We start from the raw sequence: 27,474 nt of genomic DNA, 5'->3' as shown, positions 1-27,474 counted from the left end.
TCATTACAGATGGTTGTGAGCCACCATGTGGTTGCTGGGAATTGAGCTCAGGACCTCTGGAAGAACAGGCAATGTCTTAACCGCTGAGCCATCTCATTGTTGAAAAAAAACACATCTACAGAAAGGCCATGAGCTTTCACCATTGTACCGTGTCACAGGGAGATTGGAAACCCAGCCCACTGTCTTTATAGATGTCCAAGTCTCATTCTTTCTACCCAGTGTAGTTTACTTTGCGCCATTAGATCTGTGGATGAGAAAGACCATAATTGAGACACTGTACCTCTCTGCTACTTTGCTGCTGTGCCCAAGTGCTTTAGGGTATTTTTTTACTACGTTTTCCCCCCTGTGGTAGTTAATGTAAAATAATATTAAGAGCTCCCCCGGCTCCCCATTGCACTCACGGTTTGAGTCTTTTCTCTGCTCTTGTCAAATGAGACCCATGTTCTAAATGAAGTGGGCCATTTCATTCTTCAGAGTGGAGTCTAGCAGGCAGGTCTCGTTTCAGATGAACCAGTTGAGAAGTTCCCCCAAAAGCCTTCCCCAGCAGCCATGTCTTGTTCCCTCCTTTTCTCTGCCACATAGTCTGAATCTTGAGTGTTCACAGGCCGTTCCTTTCATGGTGTGGATGATCGCATTTTAAAATAGTTAGCGTGCTGCCCGCTTGACTGTGGCTCAGGGGTGACGGGCTGTGGGTGGGAGCGACAGTGAGAGGCCAGGAACTCTGACACTAGAAAGACGCACTCAACTAGAATTTTCGTTGTCTCTGTGATAGCCCTGAGGTTATCATGATGTCTCTTAATGACTAATGCAACTGAGAAACTAATGAGACTCTACTTCTGAAATTTGGGCTGCCTTTGACTGATACTGAGATTTCACTGGAACGTGTGTGAGATCCTTGCCGGACGGGGAGAATACTGTGGAGGACCAGGAGTGTAATAAAATACTGGCCATGTGGTATTAAAAGTATTAGAGTACATGTCTGAGCAATGTGTATAAATGACTGTGTGACATGTGGCATTGTAGCCACAGAAGAATGGGATCGCTAATAGATTATGCTGTAAGTGCTTATTTAAAAGTCCCATTTGCCTCTAGTATCAAGTTCTACTGAACCTCTCCTTCAGGCTCTGTGGCTGTGATTTCTATAGTTTATCATTTTCATTGGAAAGAGTCTAGGAATGCACTCAGATATTCACACCTAGGTATGAACTGAAGTAACATGCTTAGAACTGAGGTCTTAAATTATTTTATTTTTGTATTTTATGTGTGAGTATTTTGCCGGCACATATGTCTGTCCACCACATTTGTGTAGTGCCCTCCGGAGACTTGAAGAAGGTGTGGGGTCCCCTGGGACAGGACTTCCCATGTGGGTGCTTGGGGGTTGAACCCAGGTCTTCTAGCAGAGTGGTCAGTGTTCCTAATCACCAAGCTACCTCTCCAGTCCCAGAACTGAGGAGTTTTGGGTTGGTTTGTTTGGTTTTTTTTGGGGGGGGGGGTTGGTTTTTCGAGACAGGGTTTCTCTGCAGCTTTTAGAGCCTGTCCTGGAGCTAGCTCTTGTAGACCAGGCTGGTCTCGAACTCACAGAGATCCGCCTGCCTCTGCCTCCCGAGTTTTTTTTTTTTTTTTTTTTTTTTTTGAGACAGGATTTATCTGTTTAACAGTTCTGGCCATTCTGGAACTCACTCTGTAGATCAGACTGGCCTTGAACTCACAGAGATCTGTTTGCCTCTGCCTCCCAAAGAACGGAGGGATTTTAAAGACAGTTTTTCGTGTGTGTGTGTGTGTGTATGTGTGTGTGTGTGTATGATATATGATATTATGATATATATAATGTATTTTGATCATATCTACCCTCCAACTCCCTTCATTCTGCTTCATCTCCTCCCAACTTCACGTCGTCTTTATTTTCCTTATCTTTTAGACCCACTAAGTCCAGTTAGTGCTGCCCATATACACATGGGTATGGGCCCACCTACCATGGGCCATTCCCTTAAAGAAAAAGGACTTTCCTTTCTCCATCAGCTATCAGTTGCCAGTAACTGCTCACTTGGGGAGGGGGTGAGGCCTTGTGAGCCCCTATCCAATGCAGATGCCCCTATGTGGTGTGAGGTCATGCATGCAACAGTCACATCACATCCAGGGTTCCACAGCATCCATCCTGGTCTTCCAACTCTCGCGTTCTTTCTGCTCCTGTTTCTGTGATGCAGACCTGGGTTTGATGGTGAAAATCTCCTAGAGCAAATTCCTTTGTGCTGTGCTGTGCCAGCTTCAAGCATGTGTTTCTCTTTCCATGCCATGAACACAGGAAATAGGGAATCTGAAGAGCCTGCTCTGCTTAGATGTCTCTGAAAACAGGTTGGAAAGACTTCCTGAAGAAATCAGTGGCCTGGCCTCGTTAACAGACTTAATCATTTCCCAGAACTTACTGGAAACAGTGCCCGATGGCATTGGTAAGTATTGAAATGTGGCCGACATAGGGTTCCACCTGCTGTCGTCTTGAGCGTTGCTCATTGTTGTTCAGTGCTGGGAATGGGACTTTCCGTTGCTTGTTTTTATAAGGAAGGCAAGGGATAGTTAATGCAGTTTCAGCTACGCCGGTCCATCTTGGTGATACCTGTGATATTGTTACTTTCAATTGTTGATTCATGTCTACGTTATCCGAGCCCCATAATTATAAAGTGACTTAGTCACAATTAGAGGATAAATGAGCAGTCACTAGGACATTTCATATCAGAATCCTAAATAGTCCATGAGACGGTAACTCAGACATCACTAGAACTTAGGTCTTTACTGGGCTCCATCCTCTTGATAAGAGTGCACTGGGAAGATGCCTTTAGATGGGACACGATAGAGCTGAGCCATCTGTAATGTGCTGGGAGAGATCTTTTAACCTTCCTTGTAGTGTGGAGCTGCGGGTCCCACCGCCCGGCTCCCAGCCACCGGCTAGCTTTACCCGAAATAACAACACACAAACTGTATTCTTTTAAATACTGCCTGGCCCATTATTTTCTGCCTCTTACTCACATCTTGATTAACCCATATCTAATAATCTGTGTAGCAACCACAAAGTGGTGCCTTACCAGGAAGTTTCTAGCATACATCCATCTTGGGCTGGAGCTTCATTGCGTCTGGCATCTCTCTCCCTTAGGAGAGGTATGGCAGTCTGCCTAACTTAAGAGAGGCGTGGCATCTGACTGAGCCATCTACCTCACTTCCTTCTTCCTGTTCTGTCTACTCCGCCCACCTAAGGGCTGGCCAATCAAATGGGCCAGGCAGTTTCTTTTTTAGCCAATGGGAATCCTCCATCACTTCCTGTTCGCAGAGGCCGCTTGTTCAGTCCTAGCCGCCCAGACTCGAAATAGCCACACAGAATCTGTATTAATTAAATCACTGCTTGGCCTGTTGCTTAAGCATCTTTCTAGCTAGCTCATATATCTTAAATTAACCCATTCATATTATTTTATATTTTACCATGAGGCTCATGGCCTACCAGCAAGGTTCCAACTGGCGGCTCCATGGCTTCTTCCTGACTGCCTTTTTTTCTCCCCAGCATTCAGTTTAATTTTCCCACCTAGCTCTACTCTGTCCTATCACAGGCCAAAGCAGCTTCTTTATTCATTAACCAAACAAAAAAAGCAACACATGCACAGAAGGACCTCCCACATCACCTTCTCTTGCTTTTTCCTTTTTTTCTCCTTCCTTTCTTCCCTCCTTCCCTTTTTTCTTCCCTCCCTCTCTCCCTCTCTCCTTTCTTTCACTTTTTTGACACAGAATCCCCCTATGTAGCCTTGGCTGTCCTGGGACTTGCTCTGTAGGCAAAGCTGGGCTTAAACTCACAGAGCTCCTCCTGCCTTTGCCTCACAGTTTCTGGGATTAAAGGCCTGCACCGCCCAACATTATCCGCTCCATTTCCTTTCTTATAAAGGAGCTTAGACCAGGGTGAGAAATTAGTACAGAATGTGATGGAACAAGTGTTGTTATTTAAGCTGTGAAAAATGTTTTATCTTCTTTCTCATTATTCAAGGGCCTGAACTTGTTTTTTTTTAAATAGGGGTTTTTGTAATGCTTTCCTTGTATGCATTGCTAATCCTGTAAGAAAGAGAAATGTCTGTCAATCCTGTAAGAAAGAGAAATGTCTGTTAATGTGCTTTTTTGGTTGTTCAGAAATTTTGAAAGCAGAACCAAATCAATGTATATTTGTTTAAAATTAACTGTTTAAATGTTAATTTTTAAATGTGTGCTAATAATTATTATTTTATATATAATGCACAGAGATAAAGGGGCGGGGAGAGGGAGAGAGAGAGGGGGAGAAAGAGTACACGCAGGGACTGGTAGCTCTATCATAGCAAGGGCCTGTGGGGATTTACCTGGGACTTAGTACCTTACTGATTATGATACACAGTGAGCGAGGAATGGCCAGTCCTCCCTTGCCCCATGCCTCTGCCCAAGGCTGTAGAGTTCTTCCTTCACGTCTCCTTCCACAGCTTCATGTTTCTCTCTGTGTGAAGGTGATCTTCTCATTTGATGCGATGGTTGTCCTTGCTAGGATGTCGTAATAACAGACATTGACGATAATAAAGGTTGCCTTCACTGTTTGTCTCCCTGACTCCAGCTGGAAGGAGGAATTCGAATGATTTAGGTTTTCTTTTTGTCCCTGGGGACTTGGAGGTGGCCATTAGACTCATTCTTCTTTCTCCTTGTCCTGTGGGTGTCTATCAAGACTTCCTGTTGAGAAGCTCTGGAGTTTCTACCTTTTCCTGCATGCACAGCTACTTCTGCGAGGGTCTTCACAGAGTCACTGTGTTCTCGCTTGAAGGGACGTGGTCGATTGATAAATAACCAGACCACCTAATACAAAAGATTTGGTTTTTAATAATTGAGGAAAAGGGGAAAACTTACACGACCAAAGATCCCGTGAACACCAGGAGCACAGGGAACCAAAGAGGAGGAGCAAGCGCACCTGGATCTTTTTATTTGTTTTGTGTGGTCCCAGGGGACACACCTTAAAAAGCATGTAATTGGCTGAAGTTCTCCATCACTCGCTGACAAGTCAGCTCTTTGAGCCATGGGGCAGGGTCAGGCGAGCTTCTCTCGAATCCACTCTTAGAAATACATCAGTAGCTGTTTGTCCTTCATGAAACTCTCTGGCTTTCACAGTCTTTAGTTAGCCCTTTCAAATAATTTGTTTCTAATTACTGACTTTCTGATGTGCTGAACAAATTGCTGTCCGCACTCAACCTTCAGTGATCTAAATGAGAGTGGTACAGTTTGAAAAGCTGGTTGAAGAGAAAATAAGTAATTATTTAAAACAAAAAAGAACAGCAGCTAGGAAAAAAAAAAAAAAAAACCAAGTGGTGATTAGGCAAAGGATCACAACTAATGAGTTTAAATGACACTTTTGTAGGAAAACTAAAGAAACTGTCAATCTTGAAGCTCGATCAGAACAGACTCACACAGTTGCCTGAAGCAGTTGGGGATTGTGAAAATCTCACAGAATTGGTTCTTACAGAAAACCGTCTCCTGGTGAGTGCAGGTGCTGGGATGGGTTCTCTGCCATAGTAAGGTGTGGCCTGAAGACCAACTGGCTCCACAGTCAGAGCACGTGTCCTCAGCGCCTTGCACTGCACTCCCACCTCAGCCTGCCTGTGACTGGGTGTGTCCTGGGTTGTGTCAGTGCACCAGAAGGAATGGGAGGGGTCTGGGGGATGGAGACTTAGACTGCTGTGTTCTGAGATGGAGGATGGCATCTGAAAACCTTGAACAAGCCCACTGCCATCTCTACCCTAAAAACAAGAACTGAAGACAGCTGCCCAGACTCATGCTTTGACCAGGCTCCCTCTCGCCACCAGGGTCAAGAGTGCACGCACAAGGATGGGTCAGCATATGTGGCAGCCAGTCTCTGCTGTCTGCCCCCCTCCTGCCCTTCTTTTTGCTTCCTAGGTCAGGCCCACTGTTTGTTGCCTTCTCTACTGTGATCGTCTTGTACGTGCTTTGTTAAGAGGCGACTACTTGGCTCTCTTCTTTGGCTTCTCTTCTTTATAGCCCACATTTCCTCCTCTTCTTTCCTCTTTCTTCTCCTTGCTCATGCGTTACTAAGTGTAGTATCCTCTGGGTGGAAAGAACAGTGAGAGACAGCCTACAAAGAGCAAAATCTTAGACGCAGTGGGTTCCTGCAGTATCCTTCCGCAGATGGCTTTCCTCTGGCATGCGTGGGTGGCAGAAGTTCCCAGATCATCTGGTCTTAGCGGAGCTTTAGGCTTACAAATAGAAGCCATACCGGTTACAACTCTAGTCCCCCTCAGATTCTGCTGTGGTGTTGGAGGCCCCGGGAGCCCGCCTGCTGTTGTAGGGCTCTGCTGTGCACGCCAGTCCTGCTTACCTCTCTTGACACCCAGGTGGGTCTTTCTGCACCCCTGGCCTCTCAGCAGCTGTGCCACCTTCTAGCTTCCACGCGCAAAGCCACCGTCTACCTGTGGTTGTCTGGTGTGCTGGAAGGACACACATAAACCCTGAAGGTGCAGATACACACTTGTTGAGTGGAAGAGTATTACAGCCCCATCTCCACCTCTGATTTAATTTCTTTTAAACATACTGTCATATCAACAGAACTTAGAATATGTCATTGCATTTTCCCAGGTGACCATTAAAGACATCTGATATTCATCTAACATTTTCTTTTGATACTCTTGTAAAAAAAAAAGTCCTTGTAAATAATTGCTTCTTCTGTTGACTTATGTTTTAAAAATTGTGATAAGTTAATAACATGTATTATTTCAACAGACTTTACCTAAGAGCATTGGAAAACTTAAGAAGTTGAGCAACTTGAATGCAGACAGAAATAAACTGGTGTCTTTACCAAAAGAGGTACGTGCTGCTCAAGAAATAACATGGTAATGATTGTTATACATAAGGGATCAAAAATGTTCATGAGTGGTGTTTTATTCTTCTTTAAAAGACATGCAGTACGTTTTGAGTATGAACCTTTCCAGAGGAGTGCATCCAAGAATGCCTATCAGTCACATGAAAGAGACTTGAGAAAGGTACATTGATAGGATTTTAAACAGAAGAGAGAGAGAGATTGGTGTTTTGATAAAGAGAATGACTATGACAGAAGTAGATAATTTTGGGAACTTGACAGAGAATATGGATGATTTGGTGTTTGACTGCTGCATTTAACCATAAACCATTATTGTGCTTATAAAAGTGAACCATCAGGCAACCCTGTTTCTTGGAAGAGATTTAGGTCCCGTTACTGTCTAGGCCGGGAATCCTTTACAAAGGCAGGAGGCTGCCTTCTCCACCATTGCCCCCGTCCCGCTCCATTCCCTGTGTCTCTTCCTCCTCTCCCACTGGTGAAAAGAGACAACCGCTTTCTGTTGCGGCGAGTGACTCGACTTCTTCAGAGGCTTCTAGGTCTACCAGAGGAGGTGGAAGTGCAGAGAGAACGCACAGTGAAGGGGAACATGGAGGGGTCTAGTGTCCTTTTGGAAGGCTTATTGTTCACTGTGTTCTGGGAACTGGGGGCACTGTACTGGAAAGAGTAAAACTGATCTTGCCTTTTTGTTCTTAATATTCGTCACATAGCCAAAAGCTGAGTTTATAGTCCTTTCCTTTCCCTTTATCGAATAGCTGTTGGTGAAGACTTCCTGTTGGTTGGGTCCTCGTAGAAAAAGCCTCCTCCCTTCACATAGTCATTGGCCAACTTAGCTTTGTTCAAATTTCTCTGCTCTGACCCTTTTACCGTCTGTCTTGGAATAATTTCAAAGTTGGTATCTAACGATCCAAAACTTGAAGGTCGCTTTACAGGGTGTGCGGGCTGCTTCTTTCCCTTCTCAGCTCGGTTCTCTGCTCACAGTACCCAGTCTCTTCTGGGTAAGTTGAATCACCTCCCTGAGTGGAAGCAAGAGGAAACAGATTAAAAACATGGCACATTTATAATCAGACATACCCTTGATATGAGCCATCACATCTAAGCAAAACCATCTCCAGCAGAAAGACTCAAATCTACATCGCAGCCAAATTTGGGACAACTAAGATTCTGCTAATCAAATCATTTCGCTTCTAATCTGTAAGCAGTAAACCAAAACACAGCTGACACTGTGAACACTGATTTCCCGCTTGTGGAATAGCGCTTGTGCGCGGGGATGGATTTGGGTGCAGAGTCGGCACAAGGACATTGGTCGCTTTTTTCCTTAGTGCCCAGTATGGCCTGTGGTGCCTCTGTGTGGCTCCACTCGCTCAGTCTTTGAGGTCGTGCTGGCCCCCTCAGTTCACAGTACAGAAACTGAGGGCAGCCGGTCTTTAGCTCTGAAGATGGCGCTCCCAGTCTCTAATCCCTGTGACTGGACTGTAAACACAAACAACACAAGGGGCTCAGATTCAGCACGGCCTTTTCATGTGTCCTGGAGATTGTACAGAACCTTGATTCGGTAAAGAAAGGTCAAGTGACCTTTGGTCTGGGCATTCTAGAAAATCAGTATAGCAGAGGGGTATTTTGGGACAAATGCCAAGGAGAGCACTTTGAAGTTTAATAACAATATTCTCCCGTCATCTCTGGATGGCTCTTGAATTCTTTTTTTTCCAAGAAGACATTTTAGGGGAAAAAAAATCTTACAGATTCATTATTATGAAACAGCTACTGTCATTTTAACAGTGAGCTGTCTTTGATATTTTTAAAAATTGAGTGTCCAGCAGTGTTTCTGCTTATGGCCACTGCAAAACTCCTCTTACTTTAAAGCATTTGCGCTGTCACGTTCTCTATTTTCTGGGAAACTGTGATTGATTTCCTGGCATTAGAGTTGTATAAGTGGATAAAGCAGATACTTTTTTTCTTCAATGTCTTATAAAGCAGAAACGTTTTGATTTTCAGGAGTGAGGTCTTTCTAGATTACTTTTAGCCCTAACCACACACACCCAAATCCCAGGATAAGAAGCTCATTAAGTAAGTCTCTGACTCTGCCGTGGATCTCAGTTTGGTACCCAGCAGAAAGAGCATGACTGCTTGTCTCATTGAGACTGATCAACTAAACCACAAAGTGTGTCCCCATCACGTCTCAGTCACAGTGTGTACACTTAGTGTAGTCTGCCCTGTGAAGTCTGTGTGAACGCCAGCTTTATCTCCGTGCTTGACACCACTTGATCAACTCTTACACTTTCTTGGGGTCTTTCCATTGAAAAATGTGTTACCTTTTTTTCTTGATCAATTAAGTTGCATATATGGCATCTCTAAGCTAAGACAGAAAGTTACCAATTTTTATGCCCCAAATCCATAGTTGTCTTATTGCTGTTGGTTGCTGCATCTGTAGTTTTCCCAATACTGTGTCTCTGTTGTTGTAGTTGATGGTATTGTATATCGTCAGTCTCACGGCACAGCTCCTTGCTCCAGCCGCATGAATTTCCGTCTACTTTCCCAAATGACTGAGGGGAAGGTGTTTGTCTGCTGGGGTCACAGTAGAGGATTCTGTTTGTGTTTCGTGGTGTCATTTGTAGTGAACATTGGAAATCAATGAATGTCTCTTGTTTTCTTAATTGTTAGCTGCTTGGAATTTTAGAAAAGTCAGGTAAACTTGTCATTTTGTAAGTATTGTTCTGACTGCAGGTACAGCTCTAACTCCCGTTCTGCTTCATTAGTGCATGAAGATTCAAACTGGCTGACTGCTCTGTGTGTTCATCGTTGTAAAACTATGGGCATTTTCTCCATAAAGAAATTTAATAACTGCATGACCTGGACTCTTCTATTGATAATGTGTTTCCTCAAATTTGTTCAGATAATTTCACAAAAGAATGCTTTTCTGTGACTTACATTGTAAGTTATTCAGAAATTCTGAGAGGCATCTTTTGCTACCTCATCCGCCTTCACTGCATTGTGCTGTCAGCATGATCCTAGCTTGTGGTGGAAAGGCTCATCCGGGCATATCTGCAGCACATGGCATGCTTCTGAGCGCCGGCCACTTGTGTGCTTTCTTTCACTCTGTTGCTTAAGTTTATGTACTTCCGGGAAAGGGGAGACATTAGGGGATGAAAGTGTGGGAGTGCGGTTTGTAGATAGGCAGGGAGCCGGGGTGTGACCGTGGGCTGATGAAGGAAGGCAACGCCTTCAGTAGTCCCCAGCCAAATGCTTCCTTGAAACACCTTCTGGCTAAAAAACTTGAACATATGGCCAAGTTTAGAATACAGAGGAGATTTTTGCTTGTTTTTGCGTGTATTGGATCAAACTAAGAAAGGTACCCCAACTATATCACACCTGTTTGGTCAAATGGGATAAGGTAGAATTTGAAGAAAACACACACACACACACACACACACACACACACAAATTTAGGCACTGTGCAAATATTAATTCCCTGTAAATATTCTGATATTCAGAAATGTTTATGATGTTAGATTATTTATTTCACAGATAGCTTTTTGCCTTATACTTTAGATTTGTTTGGTTCTAAGTTACCCTTGCATTTTAAAATTATTGATAATATAAATAAAATATAATATACAACCTATATATACTAGAATAAGATATAGGTGACCATGAGATCTGAAAACTGTGAATGCATTCCTAAATTTGAAACAAGAAATAATCAAGAAAGAGTTAACAGGGCTCAAGAGATGGTCCAGTCAATAAAGTGCCTGCCACACAAGCACGAGGACCTGAGTTCAGTCCCTGGAGGTTCTTGTAAGAAAAACAATGCATGAAACCCCAACACTGGGAGATGGAGACTGTGGGTCCCTGAGGCTTCCTGGCCTGCTCGCTTAGCCTAACGAGGGAGATCCAGGCAAGCGAGAAACCGTGTATCTACAAAATAGGAGAAGGGACTTGAGAAAGGATGAAGGTTACTCCCTGAGCTTCAGATGCTCATTAGATTCACAGGAATGCAAGCACAAAACAGTTGATGATTATGGTGGTTTTGTGTACCTGAAAGATTTGCTCATCTGAAAGGGGATAAAAACTATTTAGGTAGGAAGACATTCAATTTCAAATGAAAAAAAAAATCTTACTGTTATCAGAAAGTTCTTCATGTCGCTGAGCAAAAGATGTGTCTGTTATGGTAAAGTAAATAAAACCAAAAACAAGTGGTACCGAGAATGGGAGAGCACTGGGAAAATTAGCCCCATTGGTTTTTACAGACGTGTGAAGACATTTTAATCTATGAGAATTTTAAGATTTTAAGTGAAACACCAAATGTTGACAAATACTGCAGGCAAGTACCTATTTTTGTATAAGTATCAATTGCTAGGGCTGTCATAGGAGAGACTGTTGATATTAAAGACTTAAAAACATACCTTTTGTTCTTCTGTTTCTAGAAATTACATTTGTGAGGTAAAGACAAATCAGTATCACCATTTACTAGATGATTAAACTAGTGCTTGGGAGAAGCAAAGAAGTGTTGGAATTAACTAGCAACATCAACCTTGGATGTTCATTAAATAATTTGTTATATAAATGGTGAGGGAAATATTGTGTGGCTAGAACAAGTTCTTATGATCTATACGCTAAAGATCATAGTGTCTTGTTATATATGTGCTCTAATAATTTGAGGAATCCCCAGACCATATAATTCTGAAAATGTTCATGAAGTGGGGAACATTTGTATAATTATAGCACAGGCTCTGGAAAGGATTCTAAAATTATGTATATTTGTTCACGTTGTAGTTCAGGCCAGATTTTGTTTTCTTGTAACTTTTCCTTTTTGCTGGTAAAAAGTAGGTTCTATTCTGCTACCAGTATTGACAGGACAATACCGAGAGAAAGCAGTCTGTCAGTTGCAGGCAGCCCTTTGCAAAGTGGAACGCAAGCAGCATGGGTGGCTGCCGTGGCTGCCTCACCGGATCATCAGTCTGGTTATCACCTCCAGGGCGCGCTGGAAGAATCCATCCTTTTCTCAACCTGTGGGCTGCAACCCCATGGTGTTGTCGAACGGTCCTTCACAGGGGGTCGCCTAAGACAGTCAGAAAGTAAAGATATTTACATTATGATCCATAACAGTGACAACATGATAGTTAAGAAGTAGCAACGAAAATGATTTTATGGTTGGGGGTGGTCCTGGCAGCCTGAGGAACTGTATTAAAGGGTCACAGTATTAGGAAGGTTGAGAACCACTGCCTTAAAGGTTTCCATGGTGATCTCCAGGCCCTTCCTAGGCTAACTCAATGGCTGACAGTTAAATATAGGATCATTTTGAATTAACATAGACACAAAAGAGCTAAACTTGGGTTTCCTGCAACATTCTGTAGTTTTTAGAGACTCCAAATCCAAACCCTTGTATTCTTGGAAGGTGTTATTAGTGGTTTAAGGGAGGTTTAAAATACCAGCTTCCTACATAACTGGTAATAGGTTATTTAAACAGTGACTCTGCTTCCCAGAATTGCTAAGTGATAGTAGACATTTGATCCTGTTGACCGCCAGGGAACCTTCGGATTCTGCCCGTGAGACCAAAAGTGAGATCAAAGTACAAACAAATGATCCGGATAGCATGGGTAGTGGGCTCGTGTCGCCCCATCGCGGGTTTTTATGTAAAAGATTATTGGGATATGCAGTCAGGTAGTTTCTAAGATGTCCAGGGGAGCACTCTCCAGCTGTTTGGCAGGTGCATGAGCAATGGAGGGAGGGTAGTTAGGAATGGAGCTACTTTTGTCAAGTATTCTAGGTATATATATCCGTGTACAAATAAGCAGTAATCTCATCTAGTGGCCATAAGGATTTTCAAGAGCCATTTTTTCCTGTTAGAGTTCATGATTATGGAAGAAATTTAGATGGCAGTTTATCACAATGACCAGAGAGGTTCTGGGAAACTGTGATGGGGCTAAAGGACATCCGGCCAGTTTGAATTAATGGTAAGGTTTTTTAAAACAGAAAGAAAAATGGTGTTGCAATAAGAAGTAATGATGAAAAAAATACAGTGAATAAACTAGCTTTGCTGGGATAGGAAACTTGAATTCAGAGACCTGAAAGGGACAGCCCATTGGGGTGCTCGCTGTGTGACGTTTTATTATATTAATATTTCACATCTGTTTTGAACTTTGCAGTTAAATAAAGTAATTGGATATCCTGATATTGTTAGAAGAAGAAATAAAAGGGACAATGCAAGAAATTAACTATGTAGCAATTTTGTAAATTCATATCATGCTCCTAGGGTGCTACACACATGTATTTAGTATACATGTAAGTGAAACAGGGCAGGATATATATTCAGACAGCCTTGAGGAGTCAAGACTCTTCCTCCAGTGAGAGGCCCTAGGGTGGTCCTTTCCTGTGTGTCCGAGAGACATCAATGGGTCCCTTCATGAGCGGTTTCTGCTCCGGGTGGCAAAGGCCAGAAGAATGCAGTGCTTTGTGGAGTCCTGGAGAAGGCCGTGTCTGAGATCAAGTTATTTTTTCCTTCCCTTTGGTTCATCTTTTCCGACTCAAAAATCCATGGCCGGTTTGTCCAGCAAAGTCTTGAATTAGTGTCTTGAAGACTACACTAGGAAGTTCAGCTACCCTGGAACAGACTTGGATGTGGACTCAGCTCTCAGTGTAATGAGATTGTTACCAGCAATCCATGACTGAGACATATGTATCTATCTACCAGTGTTTGCTGAGATGTTACTGGTTTTGCATTCCTCAAGGGAAAGTGATTTTTGCCAGATTATTTTATGAGCAACCAAAGCTATCAAAATCTATTTAGAGACAGTTTATGTATAATCTATCAGGTTCCTCCCTTCTGTTCTGAACCCTGGAATATTGAAAACACTGGATTTATAGGGCAGGTGTTGAACTGTGTGTATTGGTGTCAGCATTACCTCTGGCCTAGTATTTTGAAGTAGAATTGTTTAATTCCCTTATAACTAAGTAATACTTCCTGGGCTTGTGTAGTTTAGCTGGTATTTTACTAGTGCAGCTGCATTAATATCAACAATGAAAAGTAATATTTTCAGAACAACAGTTTGAGCTGTACTAAGCATTTTCTTTATTCAATTTAGAATGTGTTTAACATTTTGTATGACTTACAGTGATTATATATGCTCATCAGTGAAATTTAAAATCATACGGATTATTTTATGCATCTTTTTCATGCTGTTGGCAAAATATACTGCCCCACCCCTCCTCAAAATGGAGAAAAGAACAGATGTTTTTTTCTTTCCCACTGTAGATTGGCGGGTGCTGCAGTCTGACCGTGTTCTGCGTGCGGGACAACAGACTGACTCGAATACCCGCAGAGGTGGCACAGGCCATGGAACTTCATGTCCTAGATGTGGCAGGGAACAGGTAAGAGGGTTTGGCTGGAGATAAACTGATACCTTGCCCCACTCTTTGCTGTGCATCTCTTTGCTGTGGCCTGGCCACATCTCATGAGCATTATACTGCTTAACTGAACAACCAGAGGGGCTGGAGAAGTCTTGATGGGGGACCAAACTACTGGAGCTCAGCCTGAACTTAGGCTACTTCAGAGCAGTGTTTCCTAGGTGATAATACATCTGAAAGACTAGATAGTGGACTGGAGACTTTGCCTCAGTTTCTCTAGCTGCTTTCATTAGTCACAGTGAGTCTTAGAGATTCTTTGTCTGCAAAATCAGCTTGAATCAGTTTGAATTTTTTTTTTTCTGAGGCGGGGCAGAGTTTCAGGATGTTGAAGCTAGGCTTGGACCATCCTCCTGCCCCAGCCTTGCAGGAAGGCTCAGACCAGAGTCATGTACTACCAAACCTGGCAGAATTTTAAGCATGGGTCATTTTCAACCTCCTGAATTTGTAAATAAAGTTGTATGTGTAGGGGCATGCTTATGGGAGAGGCTCCATAGTGTCAGAGGATCCAAGGGACTCAGAATCCAAACTGCAGTTCAAAGCAGACGGCATCCCTATGACATGGCAACGCCATTCTGCACATTCCCAGCTCCCCATTGTGCCCAGGTTTTGTGGCTTAGGAAGCAACCCGCTTTTCAAGCATTCTGAGCTTGTTGCAACACTCCAGATGCCACATGCACCTTCTACCTGGGCCTGTACAAGCTGGCCTTTCTAGTTGGGACCCCTTTCTCTGACTCTGCCCTTATTCCTCATTACCCACTTTTCTTTTCTCTTGGGGTTTTGCTTTGGATCTTCCCAAAGAGCTTCCCCTGCAGTGATGCCTGCTGTCATCTTAAGGCGGGGTCTGCCTCAGCGTCACCAAATCCCTTTTCCCGTCACAGCATCTAGCACATGGCGGGTGTCTGGTAAATACTAGACTGAAGACACATGCTAATAGCTTTGCAGAATGAGCAGCATGGTGTTGCAAGACGTGTTATAATCGCTTTTGAATGCGATAGGGATAGATAAGCAGTAATGTGTTGGAGACGGCTGATTTTACTTGGTCAAAGCCTGCAGGGTAAAGAGTGCTGGGGACTGACTCCCACGTTCTGATTAGCTGACCGCTAGGTCAGGCACAAGGCAACAGAACCGGACTCTTCACTCTTTGCAGTGGACTCCAGACAGCTGGGCTAAATAAGCTGTAGTTGGAGGAGAGTTATGGCCTCGGGACGCGCACCTTCTTAAAGGCTAATCCTCTGGGGAAATCTTGATAGAGTTAGACCATTAAGAGGTGCCTGGAAACTCAGGATTGGTTTGGATTGAATGTCAATTTCTGCTAGTTGCTCACTGGAGCCTTTGTAGCCTGGGAAGTACTGTTCTTCCTAACTTCCTTTCTGTAGTTCAGGAAACTCAGGAACTCTGGACATTCCCTGATCCTGGCCACACTGGGAAGCATGACTTTACATTCCTAATTCTTGAGTGGAAATATGACCCTGGCTTCTAAAACTGTCTGCTATGACTAGGGAATCATTCTAGTTCTCAGAAGAAAGGAAAGTTAAATTTTTATTACGCTTGGGTTGGGGTGGAGACGTTCATTTAAGAAGTTGAGGTACATAGTCGTCATCTGAGTCAGTTAAATGTGCCATTTTGTCCTTCCATATATATAAATTCATCACTAAATTCTCAGCCTTTAAAAATGTTTAATCACTACTTGTTTTAAAATTTCAGAATTGAAACTAGTAATAATATTAGCGTGTCAATGTTGAAACTTGCAGAAATGTCGTCCATGGAGTTGACTGAAGGTGCTGTGTCTGGCTCTCCTCTCAGACATATAATAGCGACGCTTGCCAGCGGGACTGCCTGCCCCGTGCAGGAACTTGCTTTAGTAGACCTGATAGGATGTTCTACCGCAAGGGTGACTCTATACCATGTGAGAACTAGGAAGCCCTCTGTGGCAGTGCTGGGAAGTGACCTAGATCATCAGCTTCTCTGGGACCCAGGACAAAATTTCTTAACTCTTAATAAACTCTGCCTAGAAATACTCCCAGGACCACACGGTAGGGTACTTGGCGCTCTGCGCCAGTGTCACCAGGACACTGGAAGCGGTGTCTGTCATTAGGGAAGCAGGCTAGACTTTGAGTTCTGTGTTGTGTGTATCTGTATGTACACACATGTCTAATAAAACCATTTAAAGCTGGAATATTAAGTCATCAAAATAAGATTTTTTTCTGCATTCAAATGAAGATGCACGATACCGAGTGAAAAAAACAAGTATTGAATGGTATTGCACTCAAGTTTGGTTTTCCTGTTTTTTAAAACAAAACCAGAACTGAACTACACCAAACTATGGATAGTAGCTCCCTGTCAGTAGAGGACGGTGGGGACTTGTGAGTACATGGGCTTGTCATTTGAGAGATTTGCTACTTTTTTTCCAAATGCTCTTGTCTGACATTTTATACACTTCGGGATATTTTTTGAAAACTGTTAAAAGTAGGAAATCCTACTTGGAAGCAAGAGACAAGACATTAAAGTATAATGGTGTTCAACCATTGGTTAACACTGCATTACCAGTAGGCATGCTGAGTTCTTAGATGCCTTTGACAAAGCATGGAAGGCCACTGGAGGCTGGGTTGGTCACAGTTGGCTTTGCTCCCTTGCTGCGGAGCTGACTAGAGAGCATAGAGATGAGCACAAGTGAGACCGTGTTCTCTTGCGCGGATTCTGTGAGTCACTGGCACAGAGAAGGCACCAGATCAAGTTTCAAAGCGTTCTTGCTCCTCTGGGAAGCTCCAGTACATTGATTCCCTTTTCTGCTGGCTGGTTTTCCTGACCGACCAGAGGAGAGTAGATGGGCTGCAGAGGGGCTACAGCGAGCCCCGAGAGGCTGCGTGGTCTGGCCAGCAGAATGTGTAGACTGTGTAGGCGCAGAACCCCCGGGGATGCGCTGGGGTGTGGTGTAGACTTGGTCAGCAGCACCCTCCTTGGAGCTGGCTGGCACTTGGGCATTCACAGTGTTTCAGACAGCTCGTTAATGTGAGCTGCAATACCATTACAAGGTCTGCTGTTGTAGAATCTAGTCATTTATTTTAGCTTTTATCACCCACTTGGCATCCTTGGAAGCTGTTATTTGTTGGTGATATTTTTAGCCTCTCGTTTGCCTTGCCAGTGCTCACTGGGAAGCCGGTGACGGCTCCGAGGCATTGGGGGAGCAGATAGTCTGTTTTGTGCCAGTTCTCAAGTCTTGATTTTTTTTTTAATCCTTTGTGAGGTTGTGAACAAGACCAGCAGAGTTGCTGACTGTAACGTTCTTGAGCAACACTTGGAATTTTTAACATTTTAGAGGCTATTAGCTTAAGTCAGATTTGAAAAAGAATCAGTAATATGCGAAACTCTTCATTCCTATAATATAAAACCGTTTGCATATGTGACACTTGTGCTGTCTGTTGATGTCATTGCTGCTGGGAGTCAGGGCCTTGTACATGCTAGACAAGTGCTCCACCACTGAGCTGTGTCCCTCCTTCCTATAGTGAGTATGCATGTATGCATGTGTGTATGCACGTGTGTGTGTATGTCACCCCCACACACACATAAAAAAATTTAAACCTCCTGAGTTTGAATGTGCATACAACAGATTGTATATATAGAGAGAAAGGACTTTAGGGTAGCACAGGGGATTTCACTTGCTGCCTTGCTTGAAGAACAGACAGATCTTAGCCAGGAGAGGGTGGAGAGGGACAGCTACTTTCCCCAGATTTCTCAGATGTCCTTGTATGGTGTGAGCTCTTCATGGCAGGTAAATGAACATAACCTTCATTAAGTGAAATATTGCCTTGTTCCTGTTGAGATAGAGGCCACCACCGAAGCAACTTGGAGAAGAAAGTATTTATTTTATCTCATACTGTCAAGTACCCACCCTAGCACTGGGGGAAGCTAAGACAGGAACCTGGAGGCAGGAGCTGAGGCAGAAGCCATGGAGGAGGACTACTTATTCTTGCTACCCCGTCTCGCTTAGTTTGCTTTTTTATACATCCTAAGACTACCTACCCAGGAGTGGCATCACCCACAATGATTTGGGTCCTTCCACATTAATCATTAATCAAGAAAATGCCCTACAGACTTACCTGCTTGGCAGTTTGGATGGAGGTCATTTCTTAATTGAGGTTCCTCTTAACTCTAGCTTGTATCTAGTTGACTGAAAAACAAAACAAAAACAAAGCAAACAAAAACCAAAACCAACCAGAACAACCGACCCCTTGTCAGCTTGATACACAAAACAGATTACTTCAACTGTAAACGTTCCTTCCTTATTCATACCCATAATTCATATTAATATCACAATATAAAACATACACAACTTTAAAGCCCCCACAGTCTTTAAAAATTCAAGTGCTATAGAAGTTCAGTATCTTTAAAGTATTCCAAATCTCAACTGTGGGCTCCTGTAAAATAAAAAATAAATAAATAAATAAATAAAAAAAAAAGCTTTTCTTTACTCCAAGAGGGAAACAGGAAACAGCAGGGCAGTCACATCAAGTAGAAATAAAGCCAGGTTCAGAAACGTGCTCCATGTCTGACGTCTGGGTCCAGAGGGGGCTCCGTTTCTGCAGCTCTGTCATTTCTGGCAAACACAGCTTCTCTCATACGCTCAGGCCAAGTTCACTCCACAGCTGCTGCTGTCCTTGGAGGTTCGGTCCTAGTATCTTGTGTGCTGCACCTTCAACGGTGGCCTCGGACTTCTCTTGAGGGATTCTGATTCTGCCACATGGTACACACTCAACTTTTCTCCATGACCTCTTCAGTCCTAGGCGCTCCACTGTAACTAAAGCTATACCTTCACCAATGGCCTCTGCTGGCCTCTGAAAGTGCCAGGCCTCAGCTCTTCTCCATGACCTCCCTATGGGTTTCAAAACTAGTACCATCTGCGAGACTCTTAGACAGTACCAAGTTTAGCTGCTAGCATGACACGCACCCTTGGCCCCCTCTGGACCATGACTTTTATGCACTGACCCTGGGAAAATATTCCCAGAAGTTTTTACCCCAGTGAATGCTGACCTCTTAATTGGTGTCTTCTGGCTAGTTTTTTGTCAACTTGACACGAGCCAGAGTCATTCAGGAGGAAGGAACTGCAACCGAGAGGATGTCTTCGTTAGAGTGTTCTGTGAGAATGCCTGTAAGGTGTTTTCGTAATGACCGATGTGGGAGGGCCCAGGTCACTGGACAGGGCCACCCCTGGGGTTGGTGGTCCTGGGTGTATAAGGAAGCAGGTTGAACAAGCCATTAAGCAGCGCTCCTCCATCCCGCATTCAGCTCCTGCCTCCAGGTTCTGCCTTGAGCTCCTATCCTGACTTCCTGGGTGTTGAACTGTGATGTGGAAGTGTAAACAAAATAAGCCCCTTCCTCCCCAAGTTGCTTTTGGCTCTGGTATTTTATCACAGCAGTAGAAACCCTGACTGGGACGACAGTTAATTTCTCAGCTCCAGCTAACCAGTATTGATTGTTCCAGTAACACAGAGGTTTCACTTCAGTGATCATTTGTTGTATCCAATTCTTCATCCCAAGCTGATCGGAACCACAGATTCTTAATTGACAATTGCCACCGAATGCTCCAGGTAGCCTCTTTGCTTCTCTCTGGAGCCCCACAAGCCATACCTCTGTTTTCTGCACTGCTTCAACATCGCTCTCTTCCAAGAGTACACAGAACTACTTAGTATACCCTCCCAGCCCAAAGTTCCGAACACTCCCCACTGTCCTCCCCAAAACAACATGCTCATGCCTGTTACAACAGTGATCCATAATCCTGGCACCAATCTCTATGTTAGTTATGTTCTTGTTGCTGTGATAGACGCCTTGACCCAAGACAAGTTGAGGAGGAAAGGGGTTATTTCAATTTACACTGTCAGATAAACAGTCCACCACCCATGGTTACTTACATGAAGGACATTTTGAGGGTTGTGATCTACCAAATCTTGGTGCAAGCAAAAAGAGACACCTAATATCCAGGTGTCGCATTTCATCTTTTTAAAGTGTTTCTTATGTGGAGTCTCTCTATGAATTTAAACAATCTGATGGGTCTGTTAATTATCACCCGAGTCTGAGAACTGAGATTGACTGGGAACTGAAAGGTCAGAGTTGAAAGGGATCGCTGGAAGGGTGGCCCCAGAGATGGCAAGCGCGGCAGGGGCAGAATGAGTCTTCATCTTTCCTTGCCTCTGTCCTTCCTGCCACCCCTGGGGACCGGCTGCAGCCCTGTGCAGCCATAAGAACTGCACATGTGTCCTTTAGTGATGCTGTTTATTTTCCTCAAACGAAAGCTTAGCGCCAGGCCTTCAGATGTGTCTTATACTTCCTTGAGCCCGTGTTCTGGAGGGCCTACGGAGAGAAGTGTAGCAGTAAGGAGACGCGGGGACCTCACTTGTGACTCTAGTCACCAGTCTATTTGTGATCATAATGTCTTTTTACCCTCTGGACTGCATCTAAGGGCTCTCATTTTTATTTTCTTCCCGTTAGTATTGGCAGGAGTCAATTCTCTGACATTTCAGGCTATAACATCTCTTGTTTTATGGCAGGTTGCGTCATCTACCCTTGTCACTGACCACCCTGAAGTTAAAGGCTCTGTGGCTCTCTGATAATCAGTCGCAGCCCCTCCTCACGTTCCAGACGGACACAGACCGCACCACAGGGGAGAAGATCTTAACGTGCGTCCTTCTTCCTCAGCTGCCTTCCGAACCTATCTGCCAAGGTGATTTTCTCTTATGGACTGCTAGCTGGAGCCAGCGTCTGCCCACAGGGACTCCTTTTCCCAAGCATGCTTATGTTTTGTTCAGTTTGCCTTACTAAAGGTGTTTGTTGGGTTACTCTGAAGTGATCTGTATAGGAAAAGGTCACTTGGCATCTGTTTATCATGACTGAAATTCCAAAAGCAAGCCTTTGGTTTAGAATTACACAGCAAGGATAAAGTATATGCTCATCAGCTTGTTACAGTCCAGACTGATGATGGAGGATTCCCAGTTAACACCATTGGTACAGTATCTTTAAATCTAGACTGATGGTGGAGGGTTCTCAGTTAACACCATTGGTACAGTATCTTTAAATCTAGACTGATGGTGGAGGGTTTCTCAGCTAACAACCACCATTGGTACAGTATCTTAAACCAGTGAATGGTTTTTTTTTTTTTGAGTTATTGTATCTTATTTTGTAAATTTTGTGATTTAAGAAGAATATTCACACACATATCAAAATGATGGTATGAATCCATTGCTGAGAGAGATGGGTTTGGTAGGAATACTAGACTCCCTTGAGCTGGAAACACTCCAAAGTGATCTTGCTGGTCTCAGGAAAGTGTAAACAAAGTGTCATGAAAGAGGAGAGTACCAGCCTCCCACAAACTGCAGCCATACCATGATCAAAAACAAAGCAAAAAGCTGCACTTCCTTTGTGAAAAGAGCCACAAAGCACTGTTAGTATGTTTAACCTTCTGTGATGAAACGTTCAGCACCCCAGTCCTGCACATCCCTCAGAGGGTCTCTAGTGGAAGTTCCACTATAGAGGACCAGTTCTGCCCAGGCCTTTTTGCTTCTTGATTCATATTTTAACCGAAAGCGAGGGTTGGAGGTTGCAAACAGTGGTCTGTCTTCCTTATTTTTGGCACTGTGGGCCTCCATGTGGATTCTGACCAGAGAGCCACTAAATTATAGTGTAGCCATTCCGAATCCCATAGCCAGCATTCCCTGCTGATGTTGTCTTTGTCACTGCAGAGAGCCTGCCTCGCTGTGGTGCCCTGGAAAGCCTGGTGAGTGACGTCCCCGAGGATGCCTGGAATGACCGCACAGTACACAGAGTTAGTGCAATCCGGTTTTTTGGAAGATGAGAAGGATGAAGACGAAAGCGAAACGGTACGGGGGTGGACATTCGTCCAAGTTGGGCAGTGACGCCTAATGTGGGTTTTCTTTGTTTTTGTATAGTGTATTTTCTGTTTTGCCTTTTAACATCAAGGTTTTTGTTTGCTTTTTAAGCAAAACTAATTCTTAAGGCACTGATGCAGATTAAATTTTTGACACTGCTGTTACTTGAATGGTTGTGGTACTTTTATTTCTTTCTCATTTTTAAAGATTTATTTATTATGTATACAGTGTTCTGTCTGCATGTATACCTGCAGACCAGAAGAGGGTGCCAGATCTCATTACAGTTGGTTGTGAGCCACTGTGTGGTTGCTGAGAATTGAACTTAGGACCTCTGAAGAAGAGCCAGTGTTCTTAACCACTGAGCCATCTCTCCAGCCCTGGTGTTTTTATTTCTTTGTGATAGTTTTCCCTTTTGACCCCATATTTTTCTCTAAAATTGGCACTTGCTTTTTTTCCACTTGTGTGAATGAAATGTTTTCCTATCTCCAGTACTGCTCATGACTGGGCTGCGTTAATTCCGTTCACATGTCACTGTGTGACTCAATACGAGACATCTCTCTTCTGGCATATTGGACCACCTTGGCCTTTATGTAGAGTGTTGTGGTCTTGGCTGACACTATCTTGGCAAGTTTCCATTTAGAATCAGAAATATATTTGAAGCTCAGCTCTTCCGTTATATTGAACATGTGTCTCGGCTCTGAAACTTGATACTTTTTTTTTTTTTTGAAAGATTTTCATTTTCCGTCATGTGTGTGCATGTGTCTCTGAATATGCATGCTGCCCCGGGAGGCTAGAAGAGGCTGTCGGTGCCCAGGTACTGGCTGTAGTTTACATGCAGTCGTGATCCATCCCGATGGGTGCTGGGAAACTGAGCCTGGTGCCTCTGGAGGAGCAGTGGTGGCTCCTTACCCCTGCACCATTTCTTCCAGCCCCCCACACTAGCTCCTTAAACTCTACCAGTTGGGCTTTCACAAGCAGTGATAGAGAAGGTGTTTGCAACTCCTCCCCCCAGACAAAGGGCTACTTTAAATTTGTCTTTAGTAGTCCAGCTGTCACCAGATGGGGCTCAGTAGGGAGAAAAAGTGGGAACCAGGCACGGTAAAGGAACTTCAAAGTCGGTGTTTCTTAATGCTTCCCACAGACGGTCCCTAGCGCAATTATTTCGGTGGTTGTTTGACTACCTCGGTGATGCTCTTTGTTAGGCTAATGTGCTCCGAGATAGGTCTTTGGGAGATGGAAGCGCTGCTTTGTTGAGATAATGGAGCATCCAGATATTAATTGAGGGGGAAATGTTCTGCCTGCTCAGCCCCGTCACTTAACTCTCAGCTTTATTAGGAAGAGCGTGTGCTTTCATCAGGACAGTGAATGGCACAAGCAGTCCGACCAGAGAAAGCTTCTCTTCGCTTTCTCGCTTCCAACCCTTGAGCCTCGAGGGGTGAAGGAAACCAGAGCCACTCTGAGTAGTAGAAGAGCATTCTAGTAAAATTTAATTTAGGATATTTATTTGGTTTTTCTTCTTATTCTATAAATTATATCTTAAAATTTCCATCAACACATAAAAAACTCACTTCATACTAATATTTTTAAATGTATTCCTTTATTCTAAAGTAATGTGTTTCGTCATGACCGCGATGTTCCTTCACTGTTCCCGAGCTCTGGGTGGGCAATCCGATGAGTGCACAGAGTTGGGAAGAAAGCTGCTTCCCTGGGTTTCTGTAAAATACGCATTGGAATGCTAATGCTTTGACACAGTAGAGGATAAAACCAAACACTCGGGCCTCTGTTTGCTTGCAGAGAACTCTTCAGAGGCGAGCCACGCCACACCCAGGGGAGTTAAAGAACATGAAAAAGACGGTGGAAAATTTACGGAACGACATGAAATGCTGCTAAAGGACTGGGATTCCAACAAAACGAGGTCAACCATGCCCCTGACCGAGTGACAACGTCGGTTTAGCATTTGCCCCTGAGTTCTACCTGCTGTGTCTTCCCTGCTGCAGAGATGTTCCTGTGCGCCCGAGGAGCCTCCTGCAGGCCTGTGTCCACCATCCCTGTGCCAGGATGCTGCTCCTCGCACAAAGTGCCTTAACGCATCCCTCAGTCACTCCTCGCACCCATTGTTTCTCAATCTCAGTTGTTCCTAATAAGTAGAATACACTACTGTCAACCTCTGACCTTCGTTTTTGTCATATGTCGGGGTTTAGAGAGAGCAGGAAGGGGAATCACGGCCCTCTTCCCTCATTGAGTGCTGGACATTTTGAACCTAAGTTCTTATGGACCGACTGATGAGAGGAAGCTTTATGTATGGGGAAAAAAATGTACTTTTTAACCTTTCTTGGCAGCTCAGATGGTGTAAATTTTAAAATTTTGTATAGGTATTTCATAACAAAAATTATGTATTTCTTATTTTATCTGAAGACGGTACATATTTTTCATATTTGTGGAGAAAAGCAAATTAGGCCTAAAGTATTCGTTCTATCTGTACCATCCACTTCGTGCCTTACTGTATCCTGTCCTGTCACACCAGTTGTAAATAGTGGCATCCTTGAGCAGCAAGATGGGGATATGAGTGTGGTCATCTTAAAGCAGTATTGCAGTTTGAGTAGTAATGTACCAGATGGATTTATTTTTTAACCAAAAGATGAAATTTATCAGTGATTTGTAAGTTTCATCCAGTGTCTCTTCGAAAGATGAGCCAAAGGATTAGACTGCTGCCGAATACGTCACTTCATATGCTCGCCCTTGTCCTCAGTTCTGAGTGTAGCATCAGACTGTGCCTGCCGCCGAAGCTGTGTGCCATTTGCGTAACGATGTAACAGCAGAAAAGCACAGAAGAAAAAAGAAAGCCTGTTCAGAAATTCAGTGCATCAATAACTTATGTATTGCAGAAGAATGGACTTTTATTGGAGAAAGCTTTAAAAGTTTATATCCAGATAAAAGACCACAATAAAGCAAAATAACCTATACCTAATAGAAACATTGCTATCTTTATACAAGTGCACTTTGATTTGTAAATAGTTTTTAATCAAAGCATAACAAAACACGCTTTCTAAGATTCCTTCTAAATCTGCTAAGTTAAGGGGTCTGTTTTTAATGTGTTTCTGTTGCTTCCTTTATGTGTGCTGTGATGAAAGAGACATGCAAGTGCCAGGCGCTGTGTGGGTGTCGGGAAGTCATGGGGTTGGGGAGGCAGGGAGGGCTCTCTGTGAAATTAAACTCATCATGGACATTGCCATATAGCTTTTTAAAAATTATTACTTGTGTGTTCAAAATGGTAGTTGGTAATTGAGTTCTTGAGTAGAGTGTTTCTGTCTGCTGAGTGTCTAGGTTTAGCCAGTTTGAGAAGCTTCTGGTGAGACTTCATTCATGAGTCATATTTCCACATAGGGTAGAGCCCAGAACTGCCTTCAGTGTGGGGTTCATCATTGTGAGCTGTGGCATCTGGCAGTCGGACTCCTTGGAAAACCCGCTCTCAACCAGACAAATACAGTTCCTTCTTGTGTCCATTCAAGCTTAGGTCAGTTACCCTGCAGCCACTGTTGCTGTGTCGGTGTGCCCATGCATTTCCAACACCCTGGAGGAAGAGCACATGGTGTTGAATGGTTTCTCAGCTCTTGCCTACTAATCGGTAGGGACCATTTTCTTTTCTCCATTTTAAGAGTTTGACATACTCTGATTTTAAAACTTTAAAACTGCTAGTTTGTAATTCAAGGACCGAATCTATATAAATAGAGGATTTTTACTTTGAGCGAGTCATCTGACTCTGAAAATCCAACCAAACTTTCCCTGTGTATTTTTTTCGTGGTTTCATAGAAAAGCCACTACTTATCACTCCGTTTATCTGGCTTTAGTGAACGGGGTGGAGGTAGGACCACACAGAGATCAGGGGAGGAGAGAGAATTGCCGTAGGAAATGCTTTGTACCTAATTATTTGCTTCCTTCGCCTGTTCCTTTATGCCATGTCCACCCAGCTGGTTTGTTCTGTTTGAGTTTGGGCTTGGGAGGTTTTGTTTCATCTTGACCATTATGTTTGGCTGATTCTGTGGCACTCTCAAAATTCAGGGGGATGGAGCCAAACCTCCCCTCTACAGTGCAGTCCAGCACCAACTCAAAACAGCCCCGGCCTGGCGATACCCAGGCTTTCTAGGAAGGGGAAAGCTTCTTGCCCAGTAGCCAAGCTCCTGGACCTTTCCCCGGGGTGCAGGGGCGGGGTGTGAGAGTGGGCAACACCAGTCCCGTCACTTTTCTCCCTGCCCCTCCCTTCCTTTAGGAAGGGGTGGAATTCGGTCTTCCACTCTTGAGTGTAATAGGAAAGGAAGGAAAAGATAATGTTTATAGGAACAATACTAACCTGCGTTCCTTCCACGATCTTCAGTTCCTCCCTTTTTATAAACTGAGTTATATCTCGTGGTAAATGATAAAACAACAAAGCCCACAACCTTAGAGGAGATGAAGACAAAGAGAGATAGTCACTGGTGACGCAAGTGGTGACCAGCAGGAGACTGCCCAATCATTACCACCAACAGTGTGGTTTTCTTGGCAGATTCTAAAGAAATATAGATAACCCGCCAGCTCTGAGAGCACTAATGGTTATCTGTGAGCGCAGGAACACCACCAGCCTTTTTGCACAGTGGCCTTTCTTGCCATCCTCTGGGAGACGCCATCCCCCATGAAGACAAATGAATGGATGGGCGAAGGCCGAGAACCACGTCTGTCAGGAAGTGACTGAAAAGCCAGTCCTGTTCCTGTGAACACTGCCCTCCTTGTACCATGGGTGCCCTGCTGACTGACTTCACCCAGCTTTTCAAAGAACCAGTTAAAACAATGTTTTAAAATAGCCCTCAGTGGGCTGGAGAGATGGCTCAGTGGTTAAGAGCATTGCTGCTCTTCCAAAGGTCCTGAGTGCAATTCCCGGCAACCACATGGTGGCTCACAACCATCTGTAATGAGGTGCCCTCTTCTGGCCTGCAGACATACACACAGACAGAATATTGCATAACTAATAAATAAATAGCTATTAGAAAAAATAGCCCTCAAGCTTTTGATTGGGGGAAATTGAAGACACCCAGAAGAAGAGTCTATGATGGGTCTTTGCCGTGCCTGTCACTCACCTTCACCAAGTATCGACACAAAATCAAAAGGCATGCTGTTTTTAAAGGTCCTAAAATTATGTTTTACTATATATGCAAGAAAAGATGACCACACGGGTGCTTAAAAGAAAGGAAGGACGGGAAAGAAAAGAAGGACCCTAAGTGTACTCTCTTTGAAATTACCGTTTTGAAGTTAATTTTTGAGTCAAGATGCCAATGAAATCATGGGTTTGAA

The 27,474-nt window shown here is 43.8% G+C and overlaps 1 protein-coding gene across 1 annotated transcript in view; it reads left to right on the top strand.

Annotated features, from left to right (window-relative positions):
• Positions 1-25,031, top strand: part of Lrrc1 (leucine rich repeat containing 1) — a 114,520-nt gene extending 89,489 nt beyond the window's left edge. The window contains 9 exon segments of the mRNA XM_038323472.1: positions 2,303-2,447; positions 5,402-5,520; positions 6,778-6,861; positions 14,124-14,239; positions 20,818-20,990; positions 22,006-22,103; positions 22,105-22,143; positions 23,947-24,030; positions 24,032-25,031. Coding sequence (XP_038179400.1) covers positions 2,303-2,447; positions 5,402-5,520; positions 6,778-6,861; positions 14,124-14,239; positions 20,818-20,990; positions 22,006-22,103; positions 22,105-22,143; positions 23,947-24,030; positions 24,032-24,106 — 933 coding nt within the window. The 3' untranslated portion in view covers positions 24,107-25,031.
• Positions 25,032-27,474: the final 2,443 nt, after the last annotated feature.

Source organism: Arvicola amphibius, chromosome 3 (genome assembly GCF_903992535.2).
Source record: "Arvicola amphibius chromosome 3, mArvAmp1.2, whole genome shotgun sequence".
Taxonomy (NCBI): domain Eukaryota; kingdom Metazoa; phylum Chordata; class Mammalia; order Rodentia; family Cricetidae; genus Arvicola; species Arvicola amphibius.
The sequence above is the reverse complement of the archived record's forward strand: the minus strand, read 5'-3'. Positions and strand labels throughout refer to the sequence as shown.